Source organism: Coregonus lavaretus, assembly GCF_964263955.1.
Source record: "Coregonus lavaretus genome assembly, chromosome: 1".
Taxonomy (NCBI): Eukaryota; Metazoa; Chordata; class Actinopteri; order Salmoniformes; family Salmonidae; genus Coregonus; species Coregonus lavaretus.
Window position 1 is genome coordinate 93,210,457 of NC_139988.1, and position 11,094 is coordinate 93,221,550.

The 11,094-nt window shown below is 44.5% G+C and overlaps 1 protein-coding gene across 7 annotated transcripts in view; it reads right to left on the reverse strand.

The window, feature by feature from the left end:
• LOC311130738 (UDP-GalNAc:beta-1,3-N-acetylgalactosaminyltransferase 2-like) overlaps window positions 1-11,094 on the reverse strand; it is a 55,805-nt gene that overhangs the window by 26,219 nt on the left and 18,492 nt on the right. For all 7 annotated transcript variants that reach the window (XR_014613386.1, XR_014613387.1, XR_014613388.1 and 4 more), the window contains exon 4: window positions 7,947-8,140. Coding sequence is in view for 1 of the 7 variants with exons in the window: in XM_084163525.1 (XP_084019651.1) it covers window positions 7,947-8,140 (194 nt within the window). In the remaining 6 variants the exon portion in view is untranslated. The remainder of the gene's footprint in view (window positions 1-7,946; window positions 8,141-11,094) is intronic.

Consider the following 11,094-nt stretch of genomic DNA (forward strand, 5'->3'; position numbering starts at 1 on the left):
GAGTTACCAAACGTGAACTAACCAGCCTTCCCAATGAGTTACCAAACGTGAACTTACCAGCCTTCCCAATGAGTTACCAAACGTGAACTTACCAGCCTTCCCAATGAGTTACCAAACATGAACTAACCAGCCTTCCCAATGAGTTACCAAACGTGAACTAACCAGCCTTCCCAATGAGTTACCAAACGTGAACTAACCAGCCTTCCCAATGAGTTACCAAACGTAAACTAACCAGCACATCCCAATGAGTTACCAAACGTTAACTAACCAGCATTCCCAATGAGTTACCAAACGTGCACTAACCAAAACATCCCAATGAGTTACCAAACGTGAACTAACCAGAACATCTCAATGAGTTACCAAACGTGAACCGACCAGAACATCCCAATAAGTTACCAAACGTGCACTAACCAGAACATCCCAATGAGTTACCAAACGTGAACCGACCAGAACCTCCCAAAATGGGCACTTAGAAACACTTGTCCACTCATATTGTGGCGCGCAGGCAAGTTACATCTATGCGCTTGTTCACAGTGACAAGACGGAGAAGCTTTCAGGACTAAACACCACACAAATAGGCCTACATGTTAACAAAATAAAAATCAGCATAACTTCTAACTCGTGAGTGTTGCGAACGCTCATGTGCACTATAAACATCGAACCCACTGAAGGTAAGAAAAGGATAATGAAAACATAACAGTGTAGCCTCAAACATGAATCAGAAATTTATTTAAATGTTGCAATAAACGGTAAGGGAATGGTGATATGCTAGCAACTATTGTAGTAGAATATGGATTTAACAAATACCCTTTTAAACTTGTGAAAGCAACAACAAACATTTCAACAAGGGAACAAAGCACTCTCCACTGGCGGGAGTTTGGAGAGCTATGGAGCGTCTTCGCCACAAAGAGCCAACATAGTAGATTTTTTTTCAAAATACAGAAATAACAAAACGTGCCGAAAAGATGTTGTGTTGCTCAATGTACAGTGGGGAAAAAAAAGTATTTAGTCAGCCACCAATTGTGCAAGTTCTCCCACTTAAAAAGATGAGAGAGGCCTGTAATTTTCATCATAGGTACACGTCAACTATGATAGACAAATTTAGTTTTTTTTCCTCCAGAAAATCACATTGTAGGATTTTTTATGAATTTATTTGCAAATTATGGTGGAAAATAAGTATTTGGTCACCTTCAAACAAGCAAGATTTCTGGCTCTCACAGACCTGTAACTTCTTCTTTAAGAGGCTCCTCTGTCCTCCACTCGTTACCTGTATTAATGGCACCTGTTTGAACTTGTTATCAGTATAAAAGACACCTGTCCACAACCTCAAACAGTCACACTCCAAACTCCACTATGGCCAAGACCAAAGAGCTGTCAAAGGACACCAGAAACAAAATTGTAGACCTGCACCAGGCTGGGAAGACTGAATCTGCAATAGGTAAGCAGCTTGGTTTGAATAAATCAACTGTGGGAGCAATTATTAGGAAATGGAAGACATACAAGACCACTGATAATCTCCCTCGATCTGGGGCTCCACGCAAGATCTCACCCCGTGGGGTCAAAATGATCACAAGAACGGTGAGCAAAAATCCCAGAACCACACGGGGGGACCTAGTGAATGACCTGCAGAGAGCTGGGACCAAAGTAACAAAGCCTACCATCAGTAACACACTACGCCGCCAGGGACTCAAATCCTGCAGTGCCAGACGTGTCCCCCTGCTTAAGCCAGTACATGTCCAGGCCCGTCTGAAGTTTGCTAGAGTGCATTTGGATGATCCAGAAGAGGATTGGGAGAATGTCATATGGTCAGATGAAACCAAAATAGAACTTTTTGGTAAAAACTCAACTCGTCGTGTTTGGAAGACAAAGAATGCTGAGTTGCATCCAAAGAAACCATACCTACTGTGAAGCATGGGGGTGGAAACATCATGCTTTGGGGCTGTTTTTCTGCAAAGGGACCAGGACGACTGATCCGTGTAAAGGAAAGAATGAATAGGGCCATGTATCGTGAGATTTTGAGTGAAAACCTCCTTCCATCAGCAAGGGCATTGAAGATGAAACGTGGCTGGGTCTTTCAGCATGACAATGATCCCAAACACACCGCCCGGGCAACGAAGGAGTGGCTTCGTAAGAAGCATTTCAAGGTCCTGGAGTGGCCTAGCCAGTCTCCAGATCTCAACCCCATAGAAAATCTTTGGAGGGAGTTGAAAGTCTGTGTTGCCCAGCGACAGCCCCAAAATGGGCCAAAATACCAGCAACAGTGTGTGAAAACCTTGTGAAGACTTACAGAAAACGTTTGACCTGTGTCATTGCCAACAAAGGGTATATAACAAAGTATTGAGAAACTTTTGTTATTGACCAAATACTTATTTTCCACCATAATTTGCAAATAAATTCATTAAAAATCCTATAATGTGATTTTCTGGATTTTTTTTTCTCATTTTGTCTGTCATAGTTGACGTGTACCTATGATGAAAATTACAGGCCTCTCTCATCTTTTTAAGTGGGAGAACATGCACAACTGGTGGCTGACTAAATACTTTTTTCCCCACTGTACATGTAACCAGGTCAAAAGTCCCAACCTATGGTTCGCAATGCTCCCACGTAGAGAAATAGAGCCTGCAAGAAGAGCCCTGTGGCTTCAGGCTATTATTAGCCGTGGGAGACCCGGTGTCCAAGCAGACTACATGTAGCTATGTGTTTGGAAAACATTTCATCACAGGTAAGACATTGAACTAGTTTATTAAAGTCAGTTTGTAACTCCACTCACTACTTGTAGCTGTATAGTCAGTTTGTTTGTGTTCTTGGCTAGCTTAAAAGGGAAATTGAAACTCAAAACATTTGAATTTCATATTCATCATGTTCAGCACCAGAATGTTTCTTAGTTTGGTAGTAAGATCGAGGATAAATGTTTCCAATGAAACCATCATTGATTTTAACCAATTATGAGGAGGCATTGTCTACCGATTGGTTGATGATGTCATTGGAAACACTTCCTCTTTCTTTTGTACAAGAAAAAAGAAACGCGTTTTCACATATGTTGATGTTGGGGTGGTGCTGGAGATGATGTTTTCAACATTCTTCTCCGTTCGGTAGCTAGCTAACACTCACCTCTCATGGCTGCTAGCTCTGTCATGACAACGGGCATGAGGCAAGCCCTACAGTATTACGTTTATAGTGAGGATTCTCAGCAGGCAATGTTGAAAACTCCTCTTTAGACATATCGTACTTTTCTTAAATGTAGTAAAACAAGCAAGACAAGAAAATTGCGTTTGAAAAAGATCTAGTTTTTGCTGTGAGCCAATGGGGTAACCAAGGTAACCATGGGTTGTTCCCCCCCCCCCCCCCCCCCCTTGTTGAATTGGAAGAGGTAGCTAAGGCTTGTTGAATTGGAAGAGGTAGCTAAGGCTTGTTGAATTGGAAGAGGTAGCTAAGGCTTGTTGAATTGGAAGAGGTAGCTAAGGCTTGTTGAATTGGAAGAGGTAGCTAAGGCTTGTTGAATTGGAAGAGGTAGCTAAGGCTTGTTGAATTGGAAGAGGTAGCTAAGGCTTGTTGAATTGGAAGAGGTAGCTAAGGCTTGTGGAATTGGAAGAGGTAGCTAAGGCTTGTTGAATTGGAAGAGGTAGCTAAGGCTTGTTGAATTGGAAGAGGTAGCTAAGGCTTGAAGCTTTACCAGTCATGCTAAATTAGACCAACACATCCACTTCTGAAAACACAACATTACTATCAACAAAGATGATTGGAGATATGGACTATTCTGCTCTGCACAAGGTCACTGCTCTGCTTTCCTCCTCCTTTCCTCCCGCCTGCTTTTGGGGAGTTTTTCACTAGGCAAGCCATCTAGCCAAAAGTTAGTTTGAAAGACCATAGCAAAGAATTTCTCTAATCTCAAATACGTCCTGCCACCTTCCAGCTGGTCACAGCCAGCCAGAGGCTGGTTTTGTTGTTTCCGTTGGGATTTTAATTTGATTTATTTGCCAATTTAAAAATACTACAAACACACGTGGTCATAATGCATTTAAAATCAGAGGATGACACAAAGTGATACACCTAATACTTTACACTTGAAGTAGATTCATGATATATTCATTATGCCCCCAAAAAAGCCTATATTTTTTCCATTGATTTAATACTATATTTGAGGCAATAAAAACGGTTCCTTTCTATCAATAAATGCCACTCCCTAAACCACCCCATCCACTTTAAGAAAAGTGTTGTTCACTAGCTATGTACAATGCTGTATATAAACAATGCTGTATGGACAGTGCCTTCGGAAAGTATTCAGACTTTTCACCCATTTTGTTACGTTACAGCCTTATTCTAAAATGGATTACATTGTTTTTTCCCCCTCATCAATCTACACACAATACCCCATAATGACAAAGCAAAAACAGAATTTTAGATTTTTTTGCTAATTTATTAAAAATAGAAAAACGGTAATATCACATTTACATAAGTATTCAGACCCTTTACTCAGTTCTTTGTTGAATGATAAAATGATACAGTACTGCTAGCTGGTAATGTTGGCTAGCTAGCAGTGGCTGCGGTGTTGACTGTTTGATAATGTAGCTGACTAGCTAACCTCGATAGTTTCTCTATACTACACCTTTGTCTTTGATACCAAGACAACTACGTAGCTAGATAACTTTACACTAATGAAATCGTTCCGTTGGAAGGTGAACCTTCACCCCAGTCTGAGGTCCTGAGCGCTCTGGAGCAGGTTTTCATCAAGGATCTCTCTGTACTTTGCACCGTTCATCTTTGCCTCGATCCTGACTAGTCTCCCAGTCCCTGCTGCTGAAAAACACCCCCACAGCATGATGGTGCCACCACCATGCTTCACCGTAGGGATGGTGCCAGGTTTCCTCTAGAAGTGACGCTTGGCATTCAGGCCAAAGAGTTCATCTTGGTTTCATCAGACCAGAGAATCTTGTTTCTCATGGTCTGAGAGACTTTAGGTGCCTTTTGGCAAACTCCAAGTGGGCTGTCATGTGCCTTTTACTGAGGAGTGGCTTCCGTCTGGCCACTCTACCATAAAGGCCTGATTGGTGGAGTGCTGCAGAGATGGTTGTCCTTCTGGAAGGTTCTCCCATCTTTCCCAGAGGAACTCTGGAGCTCTGTCAGAGTGACCATCGGGTTCTTGGTTACCTCCCTGACCAAGGCCCTTCTCCCCCGATTGTTCAGTTTGGCCGGGCGGCCAGCCCTAGGAAGAGTCTTGGTGGTTCCAAACTTCTTCCATTTAAGAATGATGGAGGCCACTGTGTTCTTGGGGACCTTCAATGCGGCATACATTTTTTGGTACCCTTCCCCAGATCTGTGCCTCGACACAATCCTGTCTCGGAGCTCTACGGACAATTCCTTTGACCTCATGGCTTGGTTTTTGCTCTGACATGCACTGTCAACAGTGGGACCTTATATAGACAGGTGTGTGCTTTTCCAAATCATGTCCAATCAATTGAATTTACCACAGGTGGACTCCAATCTCATGGATGATCAATGGAAACAGGATGCACCTGAGCTCAATTTTGAGTCTCATAGCAAAGGGTCTGAATACTTATGTAAATAAGGTATTTCTGTTTTTAATTTGTAATACATTTGCAAACATTTCTAAAAACCTGTTTTTGCTTTCTCATTATGGGGTATTGTGTGTAGATTGATGAGGAATTTGTTTTATGTAATCCATTTTAGAATAAGGCTGTAAAGTAACAAAATGTGGAAAAAGCCGAGGGGTCTGAATACTTTCCGAATGCACTGTACATAGTTTTTTTTCTCTTATTTTCTTTTATCAGCTTCTTGTACTTAAGTATTTTTATTAGTATGTTATTTCCTATGTTACTTATTTGATTACAGTAGCTAGGTTTCCATCCAATCGGCGACGGATCTTCATGCGAATATTCTAAAACCCGCACAATGAAAATATGCGCATTTTCCCACCAGTGTGTTTCCACCAAACGGACTTGTTGTGGATAAAAGTCAGTGCGTGATGATGCTTACGTTTTCATGCACCGAATAAAAATCTAAAGTCCATTGCGTTTCCATCACATTTTCAACTCTACCGATAGTTTTGTCACAAACTGTTGCATTAAATAGCAAACGTGCCTCCTCTCGTCTTGGCACGTGCGTTCTAGCCAACAGCTCACAGATACAGTGTGGATCGGCTGTGCTAGTAGGTTAGTCTACATGATGAGATTATTATGGATAAGAGCGAGAATATCTGTATTTGTCAAACAGCAGTTAAGCATCATCATGTCACCAGAATAAGACCCTCTATATTTATTGGAAAGGAGCATCCAGCTCATCACCGTGCCCTTTCACCACCCTGTGAAGTTCATCATAACTTATTTCATCTGTAGCCTGATAAACTGCATGGTTTCCCCAGTCCTAGTGGGAGGACCACACAACATGTCATCGCGTGACTCCAAGTTTACTTCAGTATGATGGTTATTATATCAATATTTGCGCATAAAGGCATTTCCACCACCATTTCTCGCATAATTAATGTTACCGACACAAAAAGATCCCACCATGTCGAACGAACAAATTATCTGTCGGCATTTATAAAATTGTACCCGAAACTACCTGTTTCCATCACAACTGTCGTGATTATTATAATTATTTTATACAGTATGACTTTCCTCGCATAAAAACTGTGGATGGATACGTGGTTAGTATCACTGAGAAGTACATGCCAATAAGAGGATCCAGTTGCCCTTATCGGATATATAAACACACATCATTTACTTTTCTACAAACCTTTCTAAATGACGTAAAATAATACAAATCAATAAATCAATAAGAGGTGACGGAGTAGGCAAGCCTCCTACTGGCAGCGGGAGAAGAGCGCCTCCGACTGGCAGCGGGAGAAGAGCGGCTCCGACTGGCAGCGGGAGAAGAGCGGCTCCGACTGGCAGCGGGAGAAGAGCGGCTCCGACTGGCAGCGGGAGAAGAGCGCCTCCGACTGGCAGCGGGAGAAGAGCGGCTCCGACTGGCAGGAGGGAGAAGAGCGGCTCCGACTGGCAGCGGGAGAAGAGCGCCTCCGACTGGCAGCGGGAGAAGAGCGGCTCCGACTGGCAGCGGGAGAAGAGCGGCTCCGACTGGCAGCGGGAGAAGAGCGGCTCCGACTGGCAGCGGGAGAAGAGCGCCTCCGACTGGCAGCGGGAGAAGAGCGGCTCCGACTGGCAGGAGGGAGAAGAGCGGCTCCGACTGGCAGCGGGAGAAGAGCGCCTCCTACTGGCAGCGGGAGAAGAGCGCCTCCGACTGGCAGCGGGAGAAGAGCGCCTCCTACTGGCAGGAGGGAGAAGAGCGGCTCCGACTGGCGGAGGGAGAAGAGCGCCTCCGACTGGCAGCGGGAGAAGAGCGGCTCCGACTGGCAGCGGGAGAAGAGCGGCTCCGACTGGCAGCGGGAGAAGAGCGGCTCCGACTGGCAGCGGGAGAAGAGCGCCTCCAACTGGCAGCGGGAGAAGGACGGGTGGGCTGGGCGAGGAAAATGGCACGTGAACGGTAGGAGCACGACTGCCGCGTTGAATGGCACTCCACCGCTCTGGGGGGACGCCGGCCTCCCGATTGCTCATTGCTAACTGGGTATAGGTTCTACTGTTGGGTTATTCTGTTCTACTATTAGGTCCTATTGTTAGGTTCTACAGAAGCCTGCCAGCGGCATTCCCCTGGATCTCTCTTCTGGCCCTGTGTCTATGAGGTTCTACTATTATTCTACTGTCAGACTCTACTCTTAGGTTCTACTGTTCTAGGTTCCACTGTGCCTGTTGATCCAGCTGCAGCAGCCTGATGGTGACGTTCTCCTGGATTTGTGTTCTACTGTTCTACTCTTAGGTTCTACTGTTCTAGGTTCCACTGTGCCTGTTGATCCAGCTGCAGCAGCCTGGTGGTGACGTTCTCCTGGATTTGTGTTCTACTGTTGGGTTCTACTGTTCTAGGTTCCACTCTACCTGCTGATCCAGTTGCAGCAGCCTGACGGTGACGTTCCCCTCTATCTCCATGTGAGGTCCAGTAGGGAACACCCCCAACCTGGTGATGACTAGGGGGTGGAATACCTTGAAGTCCAGCGCCACAGAGGAGACCTCCCCAGGGGCCAGGGCAGACGGGTCAGACACCTCCACCAGCTCCATCTCCCTATCTTGCCCTGGAGCCGAGACAGAGACAGAGACAGAGACAGAGAAGAGAGACAGAGAGAGAGGAGAGAGGAGAGAGAGAGAGACAGAGGAGAGAGAGAAGGAGAGAGAGAGAACAGAGAGAGAGAGAGAGAGAGAGAGAGAGAGAGAGAGAGAGAGAGAGAGACAGAGAGAGAGAATCTAAAGGCTTTACTCAGTTTCTTGACTCTTCTCTCCTCGCCATCAGAGGGAAGTTTTTGTCTTTTGAGACAGAGAGGAGGGAGAGAGACTGGTTGAATCTAAAGTATTTCCTCTATTCCCCCAGTCTAAAATGTAGAGGCAGGCAAGGAAAAGATTGGAGACTGATGAAAGGAGAGAGAGAAGGATTGTCCATCACCACACCCAAAAAACACTGAACACTGCAGGGGAGCGGTGGTTATTATACAGCGCATTCAGAAAGTATTCAGACCCCTTGACTTTATTTACATTACAGCCTTATTCTAAAATGGATTAAATAACAAAATGTCCTCATCAATCTACACACAATATCCCATAATGACAACGCAAACACAGGTTGTTAGAAATGGTTGCAAATTCATAAATAAAAAACAGAAATACCTTATTTACATTACTATTCAGACCCTTTGCTATGAGACTCAAAACTGAGCTCAGGTGCATCCTGTTTCCATTGATCACCCCTTGAGATGTTTCTACAACTTCATTGGAGTCCACCTGTGGTAAATTCAATTTATTTGACATGATTTGGAAAGGCACACACCTGTCTATATAAGGTCCCACAGTTGACAGTGCAGGTCAGAGCAAAAACCAAGCTATGAGATCGAAGGAATTGTCCGTAGAGCTCAGAGACAGGATTGTGTCGATGCACAGATCTGGGGAAGGGTCCCAAAAAATGTATTCAGCATTGAGGGTCCCCAAGAACACAGTGGCCTCCATCTCCAGAAGTTTGGAACCGCCAAGACTATTACTAGATCTGGCCACCCGGCCAAACTGAGCAATCGGGGGAGAAGGGCCTTGGTCAGGGAGGTGACCAAGAACCCGATGGTCACTCTGACAGAGCTCTAGAGTTCCTCTGTGGAGATGGGAGAACCTTCCAGAAGGACAACCATCTGTGCAGCACTCCACCAATCAGGCCTTTATGTTAGAGTGGCCAGACTGAGGCCACTCGTCAGTAAAAGGCACATGACAGCCCGCATGGAGTTTGCCAAAAGGCACCTAAAGACTCTCAGACCATGAGAAACAAGGTTCTCTGGTCTGATGAAACCAAGATTGAACTCTTTGGCCTGAATGCCAAGCGTCACGTCTGGAGGAAACCTGCCACCATCCCGAGGGTGAAGCATGGTGGGGGTGTTTTTCAGTGGCAGGGACTGGGAGACTAGTCAGGATTGAGGGAAAGATGAACGGAGCAAAGTACAGAGAGATCCTTGATGAAAACCTGCTCCAGAGCACTCAGGACCTCAGACTGGGGCGAAGGTTCACCTTCCAACAGGACAACGACCCTAAGCACACAGCCAAGACAACGCAGGAGTGAATGTCCTTGAGTGGCCCAGCCAAAGCCCAGACATGAACCTGATTGAACATCTCTGGAGAGACCTGGAAATAGCTGTGCAGTGACGCTCCCCATCCAACCTGACAGACCTTGAGAGGATCTGCAGAGAAGAATGGGAGAAACTCCCCAAATTCAGGTGTGCCAAGCTTGTAGCATCATACCCAAGAAGACTCGGGGCTGTAATCGCTGCCAAAGGTGCTTCAACAAAGTACTGAGTAAAGGGTCTGAATACTTATGTAAATGTGATATTTTACACTTTACACAGTAGATCAATAAAAAGGTACAACGCTAGGTTCTCTCTCTCTCTCTCTCCTTCCACCTACATTTACATTGACTAGGTTCTCTGATCTCTCTCTTTCGAGCTCTCTCTCTTCTTCCACCTAGGTTCTCTGTTCTCTCTCTTCTTCCACCTAGGTTCTCTGTTCTCTCTCTCTCTCTCTCTTCCATCTAGGTTCTCTGTTCTCTCTCATCAATCTCTCTCTCTTCTTCCACCTAGGTTCTCTCTCTCTTTTTTCTCTCGACAAAAGGCAATTAAATGCAAAGTATCAGAGAGAGCGAGAGAGCGACTGCGAGAGGTTTTAACCAAAGCAGATGTTTTTAACATTAGTGGGAAGTGACCATCAGTGATCAAGATGCTTTTAGTGCTAACTTTATTTTAAGTGTATGTTAACACAGGTAATCAAAAAATGTTAATTAACATACACTAGCGTTTCTACAAATGGTGCCCTATGGTCGTGGCACGTGCGCTCAAGCCAACAGCTCGCAGACACAGTGTGGGTAGACTAGTCTACATGATGAGATTATTATGGATAAGAATAGAATAGAATAGAATATGCCATTTAGCAGACGCTTTTATCCAAAGCGACTTACAGTCATGCGTGCATACATTTTTGTGTATGGGTGGTCCCGGGGATCGAACCCACTACCTTGGCGTTACAAGCGCCGTGCTCTACCAGCTGAGCTACAGAGGACCACAGACTGGGGCGAATAAGAGCCAGAATATTTGTATTTGTCAAACGACAGTCAAGCATTTAGTGCACAACTTTTGACCAGGGCCCATAGTGCTCTTAGTGCACTACGTAGGGAATAGGGTGCCATTTGGGACTCAGACTATACTTTAAAGTGAACAATTAATGTTCCACATAGTGCGAGCGGTGACCTGAATCTGTTTTAAAAAAGCTGTTTAATTTTGTCTCCACCAATCACATGAAGCCACTCACAGGATTTGTCCCAAATGGCACCCTATTCCCTATATTAGTAGTATAATATTATTCCCTATATTAGTAGTATAGTATAATATTATTTCCTATATTAGTAGTATAATATTATTCCCTATATTAGTAGTATAGTATAATATTATTCCCTATATTAGTAGTATAATATTATTCCCTATATTAGTAGTATAGTATAATATTATTC